The sequence below is a fragment of the Rana temporaria genome, chromosome 1 (genome assembly GCF_905171775.1).
Source record: "Rana temporaria chromosome 1, aRanTem1.1, whole genome shotgun sequence".
Classification (NCBI taxonomy): domain Eukaryota; kingdom Metazoa; phylum Chordata; class Amphibia; order Anura; family Ranidae; genus Rana; species Rana temporaria.
The window spans coordinates 317,524,928-317,546,793 of NC_053489.1; the positions used below are offsets into that span (position 1 = coordinate 317,524,928).

The 21,866-nt window shown below is 38.4% G+C and overlaps 1 protein-coding gene across 4 annotated transcripts in view; it reads left to right on the forward strand.

Annotated features, from left to right (window-relative positions):
- ABCA1 (ATP binding cassette subfamily A member 1) overlaps nt 1-21,866 on the forward strand; it is a 149,433-nt gene that overhangs the window by 101,501 nt on the left and 26,066 nt on the right. The window contains exons 14-35 of one of the 4 annotated variants that reach the window (XM_040359419.1): nt 237-413; nt 775-997; nt 1,095-1,316; nt 1,879-2,083; nt 2,376-2,489; nt 2,643-2,814; nt 3,350-3,481; nt 6,760-6,899; nt 8,482-8,619; nt 9,476-9,696; nt 11,170-11,307; nt 11,677-11,749; nt 12,566-12,777; nt 13,461-13,509; nt 13,611-13,724; nt 13,822-13,970; nt 15,157-15,281; nt 16,093-16,191; nt 17,415-17,604; nt 20,219-20,313; nt 20,409-20,441; nt 20,585-20,690. In XM_040359419.1, coding sequence (XP_040215353.1) covers nt 237-413; nt 775-997; nt 1,095-1,316; nt 1,879-2,083; nt 2,376-2,489; nt 2,643-2,814; nt 3,350-3,481; nt 6,760-6,899; nt 8,482-8,619; nt 9,476-9,696; nt 11,170-11,307; nt 11,677-11,749; nt 12,566-12,777; nt 13,461-13,509; nt 13,611-13,724; nt 13,822-13,970; nt 15,157-15,281; nt 16,093-16,191; nt 17,415-17,604; nt 20,219-20,313; nt 20,409-20,441; nt 20,585-20,690 — 3,127 coding nt within the window. The remainder of the gene's footprint in view (nt 1-236; nt 414-774; nt 998-1,094; nt 1,317-1,878; nt 2,084-2,375; nt 2,490-2,642; nt 2,815-3,349; nt 3,482-6,759; nt 6,900-8,481; nt 8,620-9,475; nt 9,697-11,169; nt 11,308-11,676; nt 11,750-12,565; nt 12,778-13,460; nt 13,510-13,610; nt 13,725-13,821; nt 13,971-15,156; nt 15,282-16,092; nt 16,192-17,414; nt 17,605-20,218; nt 20,314-20,408; nt 20,442-20,584; nt 20,691-21,866) is intronic. The other 3 variants (XM_040359427.1, XM_040359436.1, XM_040359444.1) reach the window with 3 other exon arrangements.

Genomic DNA, 21,866 nt, shown 5'->3' on the forward strand with positions numbered 1-21,866 from the left:
GCAAACTAGATAAGAAGCCAGTGATATGTTAACCTTGACCCTGACTATGTTTGTAAAAAAATAAAAAATACAATTTCTGATGTTGACAGATTTTTTTTTATTTGAAAACTTTTGTTCTGAGTTTAGTAATTGTTTTTCTATGCCATTGTTTCAGTCTTAATATATTACTATATTGATATATATTAAACAAAAATTCAAATAAATAGTTGACAATTTATTTTTAAATGTATTATTAGCTATTGGGATCCAGGCCCTCGTGCTGATCCATTTGAAGACATGCGTTACATCTGGGGAGGGTTTGCATACCTGCAGGATGTTATTGAACAAGCCATCATCAGAATACAGACTGGAACAGAGAAGAGGACAGGAGTCTATGTCCAGCAAATGCCCTACCCATGCTATGTGGATGACATGTATGTAAAAACTAAAGGTCACTGTTTGGAGCATTCAGACTAAAGTTGTTGGTTTTCTAGTTGGACACCTTATTTTTCTCATTAGAACATTAGATAGATAGTGTATAGGAACTGTTATTCATACCTTCTGATGGTAAGATTAGAAGTCACTTACCTTTTTTCTATGTATTTTGTGATTTCATAGTGTTTTATAGTTTGCTTTTTAATTTTGCATGACCTTTTAAATCTGCTCAGTTTCTGCCTCTGGTGAGGAACATCTTGGCTTCTATATATGAACAGTCTTGCGAAAAGAAGGATGTAAGATGTTTGAATTGTAAATTTGTCTCAATGAAGCTTAATTAGACATTTTTTTCTTTTTTAGATTTCTTCGTGTTATGAGTCGATCACTGCCCTTGTTTATGACCTTAGCCTGGATCTATTCTGTAGCTGTAATCATCAAGGGTATAGTTTATGAGAAAGAAGCTCGTCTGAAAGAAACCATGAGAATTATGGGTCTTGACAATGGAATTCTATGGCTGAGCTGGTTTATTAGTAGTTTTATTCCTCTTCTAATGAGTGCTGCTTTGTTGGTCCTAATCTTGAAGGTAATGTCAACACAAAAAGATAATGTACATGAGCTATGTTATAATATGCAATGTATGTCTATTTTTCACTAATCATATTTCCATATTTCGTTACCAGACGGGAAACCTTCTACCGTATAGTGATCCAAGTGTGGTCTTTGTCTTCTTGTCTATTTTCGGAGTGGTGACCATCTCACAATGCTTTCTGATCAGCACCCTTTTCTCAAGAGCCAACTTGGCAGCAGCTTGTGGTGGCATCATCTACTTTACCCTTTACTTGCCTTATGTTCTGTGTGTAGCTTGGCAGGACTACGTTGGATTCTCTCTCAAGATTTTTGCTGTAAGAATGTTATTTTCTGATATTGCTTAGAATCTGAATCTACTGTGCAGTTATATATGCTTGTTATTTTGAATAGTTTCTGAGTAGAAATCACATACTTCATATAAAATGTAAATTGCTATTTTAATTTGTGAGGCATAACAGTGGTCATCAACCCTGTCCTCAGAGCCCACTAACAGGCCAGGTTTGCAAGATAACTGAAATACATCACAGGTGATATCATTTGCTGCTCAGTGATTGCTGTATTCTAGTCTGCATCTCCTCAAGGTAATACATAAAACCTGGCCTGTTAGTGGGCCCTGAGGACAGGACAGGGTTGATGACCACTGAGGTATAGGACATTTTATAAACTTTTACAATTATACTTTTTTTTTTTACAAATCGCAATAAAAATTTAATAAAACTGTGTTACTATGTTCCATGTGACTTAAAATATACATTGGACCGTGGTTAGTGCCAGTCATAAATACTGGGCTTCTTTCAGACTGTTTTGTACATTTCATTTCTGACATAACTGTTTTAGTCTTTCCTAATATCTTTTATGTCTACATTGTTCTTGCAGAGCTTTTTGTCACCTGTGGCTTTTGGATTTGGCTGTGAAGTTTTTGCCCTCTTTGAGGAGCAAGGTGTTGGCGTACAGTGGTCCAATCTTTTGGACAGTCCTCTCCAGGAAGATGGGTACAGTCTCACAACCTCTGGCTTCATGATGCTTTTTGACACACTTTTGTATGGAGTGATGACTTGGTATTTTGAAGCTGTTTTTCCAGGTGAGTTATCATTATTAATCTGGTCATACCACATCGTGGTATATGATATATATTAACTTGAAGAATATGGCCCACTCATTTCAGTTTTTTATGGAATCTTAACATCAGACCTTGTTTTGTTGCCCTTAGTGTATGTTCTTCCCATGTCCACTGATTATTATAACTTTTGAATGTAATCATATAATCGATTTTCAAAAGATAGAATGAATAGGAAGAAGACAACACATGTATTTGTTTTAAGCTTCTTTGTTCCTCTTTTTATCCACCTTAATTTTATTGCTTTAATGTATAGGCCAGTATGGAATACCTAGAGCTTGGTACTTCCCCTTCACAAAGTCATATTGGTGTGGAGAAGAACCGAATGAGAACTTTCACCACCCGTCCTTACAAAAAGGACCATCTGAAGGTAATCAAATTTAAAGCCATTTATTACTTTACAAAATATACAACTAACATGATTATTTATTATATATTAAATCATATATTATAGTATTAAATTATATCAGACATACAGGTATGTTTTATTTATTTGAAGAAAACATATTATTTTATATTTTAGTCTGCATGGAAGAAGAACCTGCTCACCTTCAGCTAGGAGTCTCCATCCAGAACCTGGTGAAGATTTATCGTGATGGAAAAAAAGTGGCAGTGGATGGCCTGTCATTGAGCTTCTATGAAGGGCAGATCACTTCCTTTTTAGGACACAATGGAGCTGGAAAAACGACAACAATGTAAGTAGGGTACTTTTCCAGACAGAAAGTAAAATCAACCAGTGAACTCCTATCCAGTAAACAAAGCGTATGTTCTTATTGTAGAAAGTCTACCCATTTAGTTTTTTGTATCTGGGTTACATAATCTCATTCAAAGTTATCCAAGCTTTCCAGGTGCCTCTGGACAGGACTGAAACATAGAAGCATAGAACAACCTGGTTAGCATTTTTACAAGCTCAGGTTCGTAGCCAGTATATCAACTATAATAGTTTAGCAAACATGGCAGCCTTGTGCCCCCACATATAAAATACAGATACTGAGCAATTCTAAAGCTTCATGTTCGATCGAAGAGTTATTATTTTCTATAATAACTCTTCGATCGAACATGAAGCTTTAGAATTTTCTAAACAATGTTAAGGCATAATCATGTATACGTTTTGGTAATGTGGTAGGGTTTACATTTGTTAAAGTCTGTGTTTTTCATAATTCAGTCAATACAATAATAATTTTAAAAACAATAAAACACAATGCCTATTTTTTATAATTTTTCTTGAAGGTCTATATTGACTGGGCTATTCCCACCAACCTCTGGCACAGCTTACATAATGGGAAAAGACATTCGAACAGAGCTCAATTCTATCAGACAAAACTTGGGAGTTTGTCCTCAACATAATGTACTCTTTGATATGTGAGTATCTGAAATGCTTTTATCTTGCGTTATAATTTGTATATACTTGGTTTTCCAAACAAAGTAGGCCTTTAAGGAAAAATGGGATGCATTCACTTGTGATTTGAGAAAGGGAAAAAGTGCGCTTACCAATAAAATTGAATACAATAGTGAACAAGCTGCTAACTCAAAAATGTTATACTAACATAAAATCTTATACAAAAAAATGTGGAGTAGCGCTTAAATAAAAAATAATAATTGAAGGCCTCCAAATGACGAAAGGCTGTTGGAGGACCTTTGTTTGTGGTAAGGGTCAGCAAGTTGCATTTATCCACATTGGAGCCAGATCTGATTTACTGCCTGGGGCGTCACGCTCCATTTTTGTTTTTCACTTGGACTATTGATTGTTTGACTAATTGATTTTATTCACATGTACTTTGGTATCTTGATTGACATTTTCACAACAGCCTTTCGTCATTTGGAGGCCTTCAATTATTATTTTTTATTTAAGCGCTACTCCACATTTTTTTGTATTCACTTGTGATTGCCAAGTGGACAACTACCATCATTTTCTTACCTGTAATCCCCTGATATTGTAAACACAGGACCTCTATTTCTGTTGCCTCCAAAGTCTGATGTGACTGACATTTTCACAATAAGGGGTTATATTGTTAAAGCTGAACTTCAGCCTTACTCTTATGCCGCGTGCACACGACCGGATTTCCGATGGAATAAAATCTGATGTAATTTTTCGTTGGAATTCCGATGAAGCTGACTTTCATCAGTCTTGCTTACACACTTCAGACTAAATTCCGACTGTCCAAAACGTGGTGACGTAAAACACTACGACGAGCCAAAAAAAAATGAAGTTCAATGCCTCCGAGCATGGGTCGACTTGATTCGGAGCATGCATGGATTTTTCTCCAATGGAGTTCCACACAGACGATCGGAATTTCCTATCGTTTTTTTTTTTTTCATCGGAAAAATTTAAAACATTTTCTATTTTTTTACACCGATGGAAAAAAGTCAGATGGGGCCCACACACAATCGTTTTTTTACGATGAAAAAAGTCCATCTGACTTTTTTCATCGGAAAAAACGATCGTGTGTACACGGCATTAGCTGTAAATATATATATATGTGAATTGGAAGCATTTAGAACCGCATCCCATTGGCATGGCATGTGAACCGAACCGGCTTTCAATGGAGCCAGTTCACATATGTCCGGGACAGCTGCCGTTTTTGAAAAAGAATCCTGTATGATTTTAGGGCCCATTCGGGTGCGAGTTCAAGTGTTGAGGAAGAAGGGCAAACCCAGGGAAGGCAAAACATGAGCAGAAAAAAAATCACATTTCATTTAAAAGTGTCCTAATAATCTTTTCTGCATTATTTAATTGCAGCTTTTGGCATGTTTATGGCTGTTCTACATATATGTGTGTATGTATGTGTGTATATATATATATATATATATATATATATATATATATATATATATATATATGAGAGAAAGAGAGATTGGGGTTCATTTACTATAGCAGTAATGGCTATAATGTTTAGCAAAGTGAATGCTGTGAAACACTACTGATTTCAATCAAGTTATGTGCAAAGAAAAATCTTGTTTTTTACTTTGCTTGTACGATTGGGTAATCTTTGCAATGTGAATTCTCACCACATTCACTAAGCTAGATGAAAATTCCTTTGCAAAGCCAACATGCTCTACTCCTTACCTCCTTTAACCCCATTGGAACAACATGAGAGCCAAGGAAAAAGTATTATAGTATAGTATTTCTGAAGGAGATATCAGTACTGTGTACTCTGTGCTTTATTGGTGGCGGCTTACTTAACATAGGTACATAACTGTACAACTCTGTTGTTATAACTCAGCTGTATATTTCATATCTTACAATATTACAAAGAGCTTGAGTTCCATTATTATAGACATTTAAAGAATGCAGAGTGAATTACAGGCAACTTGTTAAGTCACGTCTTTAAAAAAATGAAAAGCGCGTAAAAAATGTATGTTGACACCTGCATATTTTCCCATGTTCTAATACCTGATCATTTGATAAGCCTAATGTAAGGTGACTTGTAAAGAAAACTGGTGATTCAGCATTAGAAGCCTTTAGTTATCTGTGGTGATTTACAGTTCCAACATTTAGCAATAAACAGATTGCGATAATGCATTCATCTTTACTCTTTGAGCATTAACTCATTCAAGATAATGAGCTCATCTTATACTTTGTAAACTGACAGCTCTGTTACACGGTTGTGAACTAATTTCTTAGAATTATCTTTTAGTTCACATTTTTATTTATATAGAAACGTGCTTCCATTTTATCATTTAAGTCTGAGTTACAATAACTGGTTTATAGCTTCAAACTGGGCAATTATTTGTTGGCCCAACCAAAGCAATAACAGGAAAAAGCAGCAATGCACGGCAATGGAAATTCAGATCAATGCAATATGGTACAGTGCAATTTTTTAAAATTTTTGGTGCAGATTACTGTGTTTTTGGCCCCATAGACCTCCATGGGATTGCATGAAAAGTGCATTTAAAATGGATGTAGTTGTGTTTTATGTCAGGGTTTTCTGTTTAACAACCAAGCTCCTTCTGCTTTAAAAAAATGAGGAAAGTGTGAAAACGCATCAAAAAGCATGTTAAAATATGTCAAAATGGGCTACAAAGGCCCAATGAAAAACACATGATTATGCAGCAGCACCCTCCTGCCTCCCAAAATTCTCTGTGAGCCAGAGAAGCCACACATTACATTGAATGCTCGATAGGGAGACCTGAGGAAGGTGGGATAAGCTTTGCTCCTACTGGATAAGTAGAGATTTAAAGGTAACTTAAGCTGCCTATAACTGCATCAATTGATAGCAGTGACATAGTTTACAGCGGAGGTCACCTCTACATTGTTTTTATCCTATTGTCAATTAGAATTTCCCAGGTATTTTGCAGATGTATTTTAAGTACTGTTCATATAGTTTAGAAAAATAATAGGTCATGCATGAAGAAGATTTGTGTATTCTTTTTAAAGCCATTGTGTGCATTATCTACATAATTGCTTTTTAAGTTTGTCACTTCAGAAATGAAGGAATATATTTTGTTAATGATAATGACTCTGCATATGACTATATAAAAATACATGGGAATAAGGTTCCTCATTTGTAAGTGAACATAGTCTGTCAACATTTGCGAGTCGTAGGCCCTTTTCCTTTAGCGTACGTCCGTGTCTATGGAGCTTTAGCGAGGCATGCGGATATGCTTCCTCATCTGTGCCTCTCTACATTTCCCTCTAGGCTTACTGTTGAAGAACACATCTGGTTTTATGCACGACTGAAAGGACTCTCAGAAGAGAAGGTAAAAACAGAAATGGAACAGATGGTAATTGACGTTGGCCTTCCCAATAAGAAAAAATGCAAGACAAATCAGCTGTCAGGTAATATATATATATATATATATATATAATATATATATAGTGTGGATTTAATAAATTAATGAATATGCAACTATTTGCATTTGTTTTAAACCTACAACAAATGAAACAAATATCTGATGTGTTACCCATAGTAAATGAACTGAAGTCCCTGAGGTAGGTTTACCATTGCTGACCTTTGATTTTGAAAAAATTAGAGGCTTGGCTGGTATGCTGATGATTTGGCTTCATTACTTTCAAAGTCCCTGACCTTGACAAGCATAGGGATAAGAAAATCTGACTACTCCTTTTTTTAATTGAATCCATGCTTGTTTCAGGTAAGTACGGTAATTCAGAGGTATTGAATCTGTACACTGCCAGGCAACTATCTTTTTCAAATTAAAGCCAGATTGGGCAAACTCAGCAGTACAGACAGGTTATCATAGACAGTCAGAATGTGTGGCTTTGTTTTTCGTTTGTTTTATTTAAAGACCAATTCTAACTTAGCTGAAAAAGTGGAGCATGGCCATGGCTAGGGGTATTGATATGATCTTGAATGACCCAGGGACCCCTGTGGGCCACATAAATGGCAAATGTGGGTTTTCATTTTAAAAGGCAAGATTAAATAGAAACAGGTTTTTAGCCTTTGATTGTCATGGCCACAGTACTCGCATGACAGGATTGTTATTGTCAAGACATCTCCCATAAATCTCTTCAAGACTGTTGAGCTGCTGTGCATTTTCAACACAGCAGAAATTCTGTACAATTATTGTCACACAAGGAAAATACCACAAATCTTTTTAGGAAACGGTTTGGTGACTTATATATATATATATATATATATATATATATATATATACGCCTTTACAACTGCACCACTACAATGGTAGATGCATGGAGTGGCACTCCTGTCTTTAGAATTAACTTACGTGAGTCTGTTTTTTTTTTGTTCAACCAAAAAAACTGACCCAATTCCCCCAGTGACACATTTAAAGCAGATGGGGGAATTCTCCCAGCTGTGTCAGTGTATTCTGACAGCAGAGAGGCTTCCCTGCCATCAGAATACACCGATCAGCGCCACAGGCTGTAGCCTGCAGCACTGATTGAGAGTTAATTTCCCAGCAGTGCGGTTGTAAAGAAGTCGATTGGTAGATTGACCTCTGTATGCCCACAGTGCCCATACATGGCCCCAGATATATGTTCAGTTCAGCAAGTACCAGAAAAAATGTCCTTATATAGGCAGATTTAGATAGTTAAATGACCTTAGATGTCTGTTTGGTTTGGATTATTACCATGAGACTACAGCAATTGTATTACTATACATTTTAACAAGCCTACCATATTAATACCCTGTTTAACCAAGGGTTATGTGTAAATACCCTTTATTTATAAATGTGTACTGCGTTAGGGAAGAACAGTATTAGAAAAAAAAAGGATTCAATTTAGTGTTATTATTTCTGAACAATAAATGCATCCATCAACAGGTAACAGGGAACACATTAATTCTGCTTCATTATCCTTTAATCATTCAATATTGAATGTACAAACCCAATGCTATCCTGGCTTTACATGGTGTTAAAAAAGGAACTTGACATTTGTCTTACAGGTGGTATGCAAAGGAAGCTGTCAGTAGCCTTAGCCTTTGTGGGTGGATCAAATGTTGTCATCCTTGATGAGCCCACAGCTGGAGTTGACCCATATTCCCGCAGAGGTATCTGGGACCTGCTTCTTAAATATAGACAAGGTAATCCATGTTTATAACTTCCTGTGCATCTTTTGTAGTATAATTCATTGTTTATAATGGAAAATATAATGTATATTGGCAGCTGCCCAGATTTCAGTTATGTACCTGGAGGCCATTTTTATGGTGCCTTTCCAAGGAATAAGATAATGAGATGCGGTCAGGCTTTTCTTACATTAGACAAACCACTATGAGTACAGTGAAGATTATTTGTTGCCTTCACTTTGACTTGCTGAAAGATTTTTGGGTCTAAGATAGCAATAAAATATATAAGGTATAATCTACTGGTATAATGACTGATATGTCCATTTTAGCCCTTTTACATTGGGGTAGATTTCCTCCCAGATGACATGTCAGAGATCTGCCAAGAACTTAGAAAAAAAGCATTTGGTGGATCTGTACCATAGAGGTATATTTAAGTAAGCTAATAACAAACCTGTTTAATTCTGAGTGTATGATGTAAACATGCAGGACTAAAGTAGCAGAATTTATATATGAATTAGAATTGTTCCTGTAACACTCAAGCACTACCCCCTCTTACTGTCTTGTTGCTCTGTGAAGTCTCCCGTTACATTAATCAACCAATAGGGAGGCTTAGGGCATGGGCAAGGTCTAGCTTGACTTTTACATGAAAAGTCAAGATTTACCTATAACTTCACTTACCTATATCTTTTGAACCATTGATAATTTTGACATGCAGTTTTTACTAAAGGCCACCCCTGCTTAAAAAGCCCAAAATAAAAGGAAAAGTAAACCGACAGGTTTATTCTATATGTCAAGTTTTTATATGCAAAAACTGTTCATGTATTATGTTTATGTATTATGCCTCAAAGTTTTCCAATCAACAACATTTTTCCAGGACGGACAATCATCCTATCCACACATCACATGGATGAGGCTGACATTCTGGGTGATCGGATCGCTATAATATCCCATGGAAAACTGTGCTGTGTTGGCTCATCTCTCTTTCTAAAGAACCAACTGGGGACTGGCTACTACCTAACATTAGTGAAGAGAGACACCGACTCTTCACTTAGTTCCTGCAGGAACAGCAGCAGTACAATGTCTTATCTGAAAAAGGTATGTTTAGTCCAAGATTTTACCTGTGAAAACAGCTTCCTATGTTTTTATGGTTAAAAAAAGTATGTCCTACATACTGTATGTGTACCCTTGTTATAGCAATAAATACGCAAACACTCACCTAAATATATAGCGAAATGCTTTTTTAAATGAGTGGGTTGTTAGGACCACCGTGTGGTTCTGGTTGCCATCTTTGATTTGCTGTCCTGGTGACCCTGTTATCCTTTTTTTTTTTTTGGTGTCGCATGAATAGAAAGTGAAGGGTAATAAGGTAATTTAAAATATTGTGGTCTGAGGCCTCGTTTACACGACCGTTTTCCTCGGCAAAATCCATCAAGAAAAATGCTGGCAGAGCTTTTTTGCCGAGAAAAACGGCCGTGTGTATGTTTTTCGTTGAGAAAACATGTTCTCTTTTTTTCTCGTCGGGAGTCTCAATTTCCTCATCGTGTGTATGCTTAGAAACCCGCGCATGTTCAGAATAAAGTATGAGACGGGAGCGCACCTTCGGTAAAAGTAGCGTTCGTAATGGAGATAGCACATGCGTCACGCTGTAATGGACTGAAAAGCGCGAATCGTCTCTCACCAAACTTTTACTAACACGCAGTAACATGAGATTAGCAAAAGCAGCCCCAAGGGTGTCGCCAGTGGAATTGAACTTCCCCTTTATAGTGCCGTTGTACGTGTTGTACGTCACCGCGTTTGAGAACGACAAGATTTTGTCTTGACAGTGTATATGCAAGGAAAGTTTGACAAGATTCTCAACAAGCCTGACAAGAAACTCGTCGAGGAAAACGATGTTTCTTTTACGACGAGATTCTTGGTCGTGTGTACAAGGCCTTAAACTATGCTTCCCCTAGTTGGTTGCAGTGAATATAACTACTTTACAAAAAACATTATTAAAGAATACAAATGTTATCGTGGTGAATGTAAACTGTACAGGGCCTTTGTGTCAAAATAAGATCTACAGTAGGTCCTGTTCCCTGAGTGTACATCATGCCTGCATAATGATGATGAATTTGTATTACCATGAAATCATAGCAATATCGTAAGCGTATATTGAAAATATTGTAAATGCTAGAAAAATCAATGGCACTCCTATATGATGAATGTTGCTGCAAGAAAACGTAATACATTTTTTTATCCTGTGTTCATTGCTTGTATTTTACCATTTACTATGTGTGCCTGGCATAAAGGAATCCTCACAAATAATGATCTTCAAGACTGTAAAAATCCACATGTTTGTTGTATATGTGCACTGTGGGGCACTATTGGCTGCTCCCAAGGATGAGCTTGCTTCGTGTGCATGGTATTCTTTAGTACATTTATCCTGCATATTACCACATAACAAGAGAAATACTGTATGTTTCTTACAATGAAAGGAGAAAGTTCAGTAATTTGGTTATCGCTTAAAGGGCCTACATTAGTTTTCTAAATTAACATTTGGGATGACGGTACCCCGTCATTTGTGGTCAGGACAGCAGCATTTCAGCTCCTGCTTCCAAACAGAGTCAGAGCCCGATGCTGGCAGCACCCTCAGAAGTGGGGCCTACAGGAACGGTGATTACTAAACATAACAAACATGGGCAACGGAAGAGAGAAGCCAAGAGTGGGGTAATTATTAGCAACCAACTCCTTTTCTAACCTCATACCTAACTTTTCCTTCTGTCCAATCAGAAATACGACCAATAACTGTTGTAATCACCAGCACTGTTATCCCTGAGACTGATGGTGCTGGAATAAGATTTATCCAGCAACCACACCAAACTACAGTGGCTACTGATTTCATTGTTACCACTGTATAAGGTATGAAAGTGCTCAGAGCACAACATCGGAAACTAACAATCTTTCACTGCCTTCCTTTTCCTACAAGTACATCTGCTGCTGTTTGTCCTTCTAAAGTGAGCTTAATTTGCCTGGGCTACTTTGATCTAATTCAGTTTGCAATTTATTTCATTTTATTTATTTATTTTTAATTTTCAGGAGGATAGCGTCTCTCAGAGTAGCTCGGATGCAGGCCTCGGTAGTGACCATGAAAGTGACACTCTTACAATAGGTAATTATAACTAATACTTCTAAATGCATTGGTAGTTTCCTTGTACAAAAATGTAACCTTTGCTGTTCTCATACAGGGTAATGCTACAGGTATAACTTGTATGCTGCCCTCCCCAGTAGCACATACTTTCAAACTTACTCTTTTTTTATCCTCTGGAAGTGAGGAGAGAAAGCCCTTTGCAAGCTTCAGTTTGGTCTGCCTCCCCTCCCCATGTCATAGCACTGTGCCAATCACTAAGGACACCAAACGCAAAGCAAATTTCACTTGATTTGCCCCATCAACAGTGTTGATGCAGGAATCCCTCCGCCCGGACCATTGTCTTCTATCGGTGAGGAAGGGCAGGGGAAGCCGTCCCTGTTGGGAGAAGACAGTGATTATCGCAAACGGCTATAGCAGCTGCTTACAATAATTGCAAGCAAATCCGGCTGAGATTCAAATCGTGTATGGCTGGCCTAAGCAACAGCACTGTCACATGGGAGAAAGGAGAGTGAGTTACATGCTGGACTGTTGGCTGGACAGTCACTGGGAGATCCAAGGAAAGTAGCTTTGGAGAGGAGAGCAATAAGGTAAACCTGTTGCTTTGCCCTGCATAAAGAATTTCCTAAACAGTGTTCACTTTTAAAGCCAGTCTCTCTGCCCATTCCTTTGGGACAATTGAGGCAGAAGCACAGTGAACTTGTTGAAAATAAAGCAGCGTTTCAACCAGGATTCCTTGGGTCACATAAAGGGCTACAAGATGCCACAATATGGAAAAAGTAACACTGCTCCCTCCAAAAATAAAATCTCATAGAATACTTTTTATGTTGTCTTGTATGGGTCTGACAGACGTCTCTGTGATTTCAAACCTCATCAACAAACATGTGCCTGACGCACGGCTTGTGGAGGACATCGGACACGAGCTGACTTACGTCCTACCTTACGAAGCTGCCAAGGAAGGGGCCTTTGTGGAACTTTTTCATGAAATAGATGATCGTCTCTTTGACCTTGGAATTTCCAGTTACGGAGTCTCAGACACCACCCTAGAAGAGGTTAGATGACTCATGTTTCATATCTTCTTTCTGCTTTTGAATTTTTGTTTGCACATACCATCATGACAAAATTTGGTTTGTTACTATATGATCACATAGGCATTTTGAAAACGAGGAAGACGTAGAGTGTCTACGAGTCAGATCCTTTTATAGCTGCTTTACAAAAATGGCAGTCTGATTAGATGGTATGGCCAACACCCCTGCTTTTCTCACTTTATAGGAACCACGCTTTTTAAGATAATTAAACACAATCCTTTGGACAGAGCATTCTATTGTACCCCATACATTGTATTATATATATCTTTATCCTATTTGTAAACAATATTGGAATGCTCATTATGGTGACTCACAAACTTAATAATACAGGCAAAGCCATAGGCTATCAAGCTGCAGACTTTATTAATGCATTAATCTACTTGTGTGTAATTGCTATTGTTGTCATTGCGATTACCTGAAAAAACATAACACCACATGAGATCAAAATGATGAGTAGACGCTTTGCTAACTAGTAGTCCCAAAAGGAAATACCTCAATGTTTTTGTATTATAAGCGAAAAAGAAATGTAAATCCAATTTTCTGAATAGTAATATCAACATCTACAGGCTTTTGTGAGCATGTAACACCATCTAAAATAAATATGGTTTTATTATATTTGTTTCCTAATCGGTGATTTGTTTTTGCAGATCTTCCTGAAAGTGGCTGAGGATACTGGTGTGGATGCGGAAACATCAGGTAATCTCCTTTATTCTGCTATATCAATTCCAGTCTGCTTGATGACCTCTTACAGGCAGTTGAATGATTGAAAATATGAATCTCTTATATCATCTTCATAGATGGCTTACTCCCTGCTAGAAGAAAGAGATATGCATTTGGAGACCATCAAAGCTGCCTGAAACCGTTTACTGAGGATGACAACTTTGATACCAATGACTCTGACTTGGACCCTGGTATATATGAGATATATGATATATTAGTTGCAGTATTCAAATGTTTTCCTACAAGAATACTATAGCGGCTACAATCACTGTACGTTTGTATCTGCAGAGTCCCGAGAGACAGATTATCTGAGTGGCGTTGATGGCAAAGGCTCTTACCGCATGAAAAGCTGGAGTTTGATGAGGCAGCAGTTCACCGCCTTACTTTGGAAGAGGTTGCTGTATGCCAAACGCAGCAGGAAAGGCTTTTTTGCCCAGGTGAATTAAAGTACTTGTGAGGATGCCTTTTCCCTGTTAATTTCTAAAAATAAAAAAAAATCTGTAAGGAAAGAAATTTGTACCTGGGCTGACCTTTTGAGAGTCACAGTGGACTGGCTGTCTGTAACGTCACTCCTTTATTAGTGGCTGGATTATTCCTTATGTTTGCAGCTAGAGACGTCCGAGTGAAGTCACAACTCCTGATCTGCAAATTCAAAGATAGATGTACTCAATCTCTATTTTTTTTTTTTTGAGCCTGCAAATAACATACAACACACACTGCAGACTTCCCACCTGTGGTCTCACTCTAACGCACAGGTGTCAAACACAAGGCCTGCGGGCCTAATCCGACCCTTCAGGCCATTTCATGTGGCCCTCGCATCTCTCTTGCAACTGCTGGAGAGCTCCAGCCCTCCTCTGGTTCTCCCCCAGATCCTTACTTTCTGCTTTCAAGCAATGCATCCAGCTTCTTCCTGTAGCAGCATAAGGAAAGGGGGTACACTGTGATGTAAGGGAGAGTGGGGGACTCAACTTCTGATGGTGGGGTGGCTTTTGACATCTAATGTAAGGGGAGGGGATGCGCTGGACATCTAATCTTACAGACACAACCGGCCCTTTTGAGGGCAATCATAATGCTAATGCGGCCCACAATGAAATTGAGTTTGACACCCCTGCTCTAAGGCCTTTCACCCATAACAGGGCCTAATCATAGATCTGCATACTTCAAATCAGTCACTAAGCCCTGTGTCTCACCAAGCAGTTAGCAGTTTCTGAAGCAAGTTTAGCAAAGGCTGCCCTATGGAAAGTGCAAAATCTGGTGCAACTGTGCATTAAACAATCAGCTTCTAACTTCCTCTTTTTCAATTATGCTTTGACAAAAAAAAAATGGAAGCTGATTGATTTCTATGCAGAGCACTTTCCAGCTTTGGTAAATCAACCCCTATACGTATATTTCTCAGTACAGCTTTTCTTGGACGCTGAGTGTTCAGAGCTGGAAACATAAGCAGTGTATAGAGTGAAACTTTTCCTAGTCAGGCTCTAGAACTGTAAGTAACAGCACAATCAGGGACAAAAACCTAGAGGCTAGAAATTCTACAAAAGTAGGATATGAGATTGTTTTCATGTTATTTCCTATATTTAATAGAAAATAAAAATAAACCCCTCTCTGCTTCATTTTCTCTTTCAGATTGTGCTTCCAGCTGTGTTTGTACTCATTGCACTGATGTTTAGCCTTATAGTGCCCCCGTTTGGTAAATACCCCAGCCTTGAGATTGAGCCTTGGATGTATGACGAACAGTATACCTTCTTCAGGTATGTCATGTGACAGATGTATTATGCTTAAACAAATGTGTTATTTTTTCTTGCCCTGGCCATCCAAATTCTGAGTTTAGAGGCTTAACATGATAAATGTTCCCCTTTTAAACCTGCATGATGAAATCCATACTGTCATGTAACTCAAAGGAAAAAAAAATCAAAAACGTCTAAATTCATGGCTCTAATGCCGCGTACACACCATCACTTTCTGTGATGAAAAAAAACGTCATTTTCTGTGAAGTAAAAAACAACGTTTTTGAAACTTCAATTTTCCAAAAACGACGTTGCCTACACACCATCGTTTTTTCACAATGCTCTAGCAAAGCGAGGTTACGTTCACCACTTTTTTCCATTGAAGCTCGCTTCATAACTTGCTTCTGGGCATGCACGGGTTCAAAAACGTTGTTTTAAATGTCGTTTTTTGCTACACACGGTCAATTTCTGTGAAACAAAAAACGACGTTTTGAAAAACGACACAAAAAATTGAAGCATGCTTCAATTTTTTTCCCCCACACACGGTCATTAAAATTGACGTTTTTAAAAACGTCGTTTTTTTCAATCACATAAAGTGATGGTGTGTACGTGGCATAATATATTATATTTCAAACATGTGCATTGCATTTCTAGAATAGGTAATGTATATCATTGTATATACTTAGGTACCTGGAGGAAAGGAATTTAATATTTCCATATTTCTAAAGAACAATATACAAGATTATATAATATACAACAATATACAAGATTATACTCCAAATTTCTTTTTTAAAGAGCATGCCTTCTGTGACTCGTTTCTTTTTCTTCTTTGTAGTAATGATGCCCCGGGGGACCCTGGTACTGAGACTCTCTTGAAAGCTTTGCTTGAAAAACCTGGATTTGGAACTGCATGCATGGATGGCTATTCTGTTAAGTAAGTGTGGCCTTGTGTGCATTTCACATCACTTGCTGTACTTATTGTTTCATTGCAATAGCATCAAGGCATCTTAATTTCTTTATAGTAATAAGATACATTATACATTTTTTTAAAATAAATCAATTCAGTGATTTATGAAGTAGGTAGTTGAGATTAAGTAAAAAGACCAAGCCTTGGACTCCTTATATTACTAATCAACAATACTGAGTAATTGTGGAGTTCCTACAGGGTACCTCATTTATGAAAGTGACACTGTCATTGCCCCTCATGATTCCTCAAAGTAATTCCCTGTAATATAAGAAACATCTTAATAGTTTTACATAATTTTTCTGGCTTATTTGAACCTGCAGCTTCCATCAAACTTAACATTCGGCACTTCAGGAGTATCTGGTGTCTGTTCCCTCTCTGTGACCTGTGGTTCCATATTTCAGATGCACTAGAGAACACAGCGTTGATGTGGGGTTAATGGGAGGAACCACATTATTTGTGGGGGACTTAGGCACCGAACACTACTGGAAGTGTCAAAGGCTAGAGATTCGAGCTGAAGTGGCAGCATTTCAATAGAGTGACGATAGGAGTCCTGGGCCACCAAAGAGGTACATATATTACCTCTTTAGATACAGGGAACTACTATGAGTAATTTATGTTGCTTTAAGCTGGCCAACAGATTTCCCCATTCACACATTCGAAGTGGATGAAGGAATCCTCAGCGTTGAACTATTGTATTACACTGACCAGGGCTGTATTTGATTGGCTGCATGCGCTGATCGAACACAAATTTTCGAACAGTTCATCCCGTTCAAGAGGAGTCATTCACTAGGTTGAATGGGAAAAAAACTGATAAATCAAAATGCTGAACTGGCCAAATTTCAATCCATCTATGGCCAGGTGTAAAAAACGAATTAAAGCCATGACTTTCTGACTAGAGTTATTCCCCATACTCCACTGTACCACTATCTACAGAATACAGTATGTTTTCATTGTCAGCTGAGACTACATAGCTCCCAGTCAGCAAAATTATGCACCTAGGATAAGTGATCTCCCTTGGCACATGGAGATGTTGACTGATCGCAAAGGTACCTGTAGAACCTCACGGACCCTTCGTAATTTCCACGACAGATATGTAGACTTAGGAAATCAGAAATTGCATTACTAAAATTGGAGGTATATGTAAAACTTCCAGTTTTGGGTGGGCTGACCCTTTATTGTATATTTAACAGGGGTGTCCCTTGCTCTGGTGAAGATAGAGAATGGAGAACTCAGTTTGTCTCTCAGTCTGTAGAGGATCTATTTATGTATGGGAATTGGACAATGGAAAACCCTTCACCAGCCTGTGAATGCAGCAATGAGAATGTAAAGAAGATGCTTCCAGTGTGTCCACCTGGGGCTGGTGGGATGCCACCCTTTCAGGTATGCTAAAGATTACATTAAATAATAAGGTTGGGGTGCATTAAAATCAGAGATTGGTTTCGATTTTTTAATATGTTTATTTATTCTGTGGATGTACAGATAGTAGACCATTGCCTTAAAAATGTATTGCAGCATATCCTGTTCCACATTGTGCATTAAACCTTTTATTCTGAGAATATGCTGGCACCGAGCATGCTATATAATTTATGGTCCATTCTTTTTTAGAAGCAACTTTAAATAAATAGTACATTTCATTAAAGACACTGAGCCTGATATATTAAATGCCGGAAAACTGAATGGTATTCCTACATATAAATATTGCCTAAGTTTGCATGCTGATTATTTGAGAATTCTTTAAAACGAATTAAAGCTAACTGTTGAGTGATAATGAAAAGGGGTACTTAGCATCCATGTGTATTGCTTATTTAAAAGAAATGTCATCCTGATCTTTTGGATGAAGTACATTTTTAGGAAGCCCATAGATGCGTCAGATTTTTTCTGGTTGAAAGAAAAAACTGACCCGAGTCCTCATTCCCACCCTCAATGAGGATGGAGCAATCCTCTCTTCTGGACTATTGTATTGTGACAGCAGGGAGACTTCCCTGCCATCAGAAAACACTGATCGGCATTGCAGGCTATAGTCTGTGGTGCTGAGTGTGGAAAATACAACAGGGCAGTTGTACAGAAGCCGATGGATAGAACTTCCCTGCCTATACATGGATCGAAACAGTAAGGTGCAATTGAAGAGCTCTCCTTTATTTTACACAGGTAAAAGTGAAAAACCACAAACATCATCTTAATAGAAGGCAAATGCCTATAATCTAAGAGTGAATGTTATACTGGTGTTTAATGCAGCAGACTATCGGGGATATATGCACATATAGCTAGATTCAGGTACAATGACGCATCTTTGCTGCGGCGTAGCATATCATATTTACACTACACCACCGTAAGTTAGCTAGGCAAGTACTGTATTCACAAAGTACTTGCCTGCTAAGTTACGGCGGTGTAGCTTAAATGTGGCCGGCGTAAGCGCGCATAATTCAAATTAGGCTGGGGTGGCGTGTTTTATGTAAATGGGGGGTGTTTTTACGAACGGCGCATGCGCTGTCCGTGTACATATCCCAGTGTGCATTGCGGCAAAGTACGCCGCAAGGACGTATTGGTTTCGACGTGGACGTAAATTACGTCCAGCCCTAGTCACGGACGACTTACGCAAACGACGTAAAATTTTCAAATTTCGACGCGGGAACGACGGCCATACTTAACATTGGCTACGCCACCTAAGGGGCATGTTTATCTTTAGGCGGCCTATCTCTTACAGAAACGGCGTATCTTTACTGCGACGGGCGCACGTACGTTCGTGAATAGGCGTATCTAGTGATTTACATATTCTACGCCAAACTCAATGGAAGCGCCACCTAGCGGCCAGCATAAATATTGCACCCTAAGATACGACGGCGCAAGCCGTCGTATCTTAGATAGGTTTAAGTGCATCTCTGTTTGAGAATACACTTAAACTTAGGACGGCGCAGATTCCGAGTTAGGTCGGCGTATCTACTGATACGCCGGCCTAACTCTTTGTGAATCTAGCTAATAGAGTATAAAATTGCCTGTACTGTCATTTTTTCAAACAACATATGTTATGATATTAGATGTTTAATCAGTATTGTAATGTGTTTAATTCAATATAATGTGTTTGAGTTGTATAGCTATTTACAAGAAAACACAGAGCCCAAAATATCACTTATAGGTACTGTGGGCTAGATTCAGATAGATTTGTCTATCTTTAAGGCCGGCGTAACGTATCTCAGATACGTTACGCCGCCGTAATTTAGGGCGCAAGTTCTGTATTCAGAAAGAACTTGCGCCCTAAGTTACGGCGGCGTAACGTATCTGTGTCGGCGTAAGCCCGCATAATTCAAATGTGGATGATGTGGGCGTGTTTTATGTATATTAACTGTGACCCCGCATTTGACGTTTCTTACGAACAGCGCAAAAAAAGGCGCAAAAAAAAAAAAAAATCCCAGTGCGCATGCTCGAAAATCCGTCACAAAACGTCATTGCTTTCGAAGTGAACGTAAATTACGTACATCCCTATTCGCGAATGACTTAAGCAAACGACGTAAAATTTTTAAAACTCGACGCGGGAACGATAGCCATATTTTCCATAGGATACACCTCATATAGCAGGGGTAACTATACGCCGAAAAAAGCTTAACGTAAACGACGTAAAAAAATGCGCCGGCCGGACGTACGTTTCTGAATCGGCGTATCTAGCTCATTTGCATATTCCTCGCTTAACTATACGGAAGCGCCACCTAGCGGCCAGCGTAAATATGCAGCCTAAGATACGACGGTGTAAAACACTTACGCCGGTCGTATCTTAGGGAAATCTATGCGTAACTGATTCTATGAATCAGGCGCATAGATACGACCGGCCGGACTCAGAGATACGACGGCGTATCTGAAGATACGCCGGCGTATCTCCTCTCTGAATCTAGCCCTGTATGTATAAATTAAAGATAAATCTCTGCTAGACGTAGTACACAGACATACAGAACAATGAATTTAGTGTGTAAATTATTCTTATATTTGTGTTCTTTTTAAACAGAAAGTACAAAACACATCAGACACCTTGCAGAATCTCACAGGCAGGAACATATCTGATTATCTTGTGAAAACATATGCGCAAATCATTGGGAAAAGGTAAGCGTTGTCTTATTTGTTAGTACTTACATTTTTGCTTTACAAGATCACATAATTTTTTTATTTTATTTATACATTTGTATCTTTTCTTTCAGCTTAAAGAACAAGATCTTGGTCAATGAGTTCAGGTATGTTCTTAATCATTAGGTGTTTTTTTTTTTCATCGGACTAGATGCAACAATACTATAAATACAAAATGATCTGAAAATAATGTAGACATTAAATCTTATATAGATTTCTGACTAGATTTCTAAATTGTTTGGCTTCCTAGGTATGGAGGTTTCTCCTTGGGGGCAAGCAGTTCCCCACCACTTCCACCAAGTGAGGAGGTCGTTGCTTCCATTAGACACATCAAAAGACGCCTGGACCTAGCACAGGTAAAAAAAAAACATCTGCATTGTTCTGAGTCAAAAGATTTGACAAGAGGTCATCTTCCGTATTTTGAATGTAAGATGGCTTATAGCCATCAGGTGTAGTTTTTAATGTGGAGTATATTTGAGAGAGAGTGTGTCTTATTGGGCCCATATTAAGAACATAGCTTGTTGAAACACGTGGATGCATAAAGGATGGGAATAGTTGCCCCCCCCCCCCCTATACATACTTAAAAAAATGAGAATTTGTGAGAATATGCTTCCCTTTTTGGTATGCAACCCATTACCCTTTGGTATACTTAGGAGAACTCCACCACCACGTCTTATTAGGTTAAATCCTCCCATTTGTTATCGACCTGTTTACTACTGTAAGGCCTCGTACACACGACCGAGGAACTCGTCGTAAAAGACACATCGTTTTCCTCGATGAGTTCCTTGTCAGGCTTGTGGAGAAACTTGACAAGCTTTCTTTGTGTACACACTGTCAAGACCAAATCTCCTCATTCTCAATCGCGGTGACGTACAACACATATAATGGCAGGGGAAGTTTGATTCCACTGGCACAACCCTTGGGGCTGCTTTTGCTAATCTCATGTTACTGCATGTTAGTAAGTTTGGTAAGAGACGATTTGCACTTTTCAGACTGTTACAGCGTGACGAATGTGCTATCTCCATTACAAACGCTACTTTTACCGAAGGTGCGCTCCCATCTCTCATACTTTATTCTGAGCTTGCGCGGGTTTCTAAGCATACACACGAACGTGTTTCTCGTCAAAAACCAGCCCGACGAGGAAATTGACACACCCGATGAGGAAAAAGAGAACTTGTTCTCTTTTTTTCTCATCGAGTTCCTCAACAGTTTTCTCGATGAAAAACATACACACAACCGTTTTCCTCGGCAAAAAAGCTCTGCCACCAAGTTTCTTGATGGATTCTGTCGAGGAAAACGGTTGTGTGTACGAGGCCTAACACTTGCTTAATTGTTGTAAACTCTGAATTCTTTACCTAAATAAAGAATTAAAGGGGGGGGGAGGCAAGCTTCTGGGACTTGAAATAGTAATTTCCCAGAGGAAGTTTGCCTAAGGAGTCATGATTCTGCGTAATTGGTATCAAGAATCTTTGCAGGGATCTCAATTGTATCTAAATATTGGGTCTTTATTGTATATACATCAAGAAAGCAAG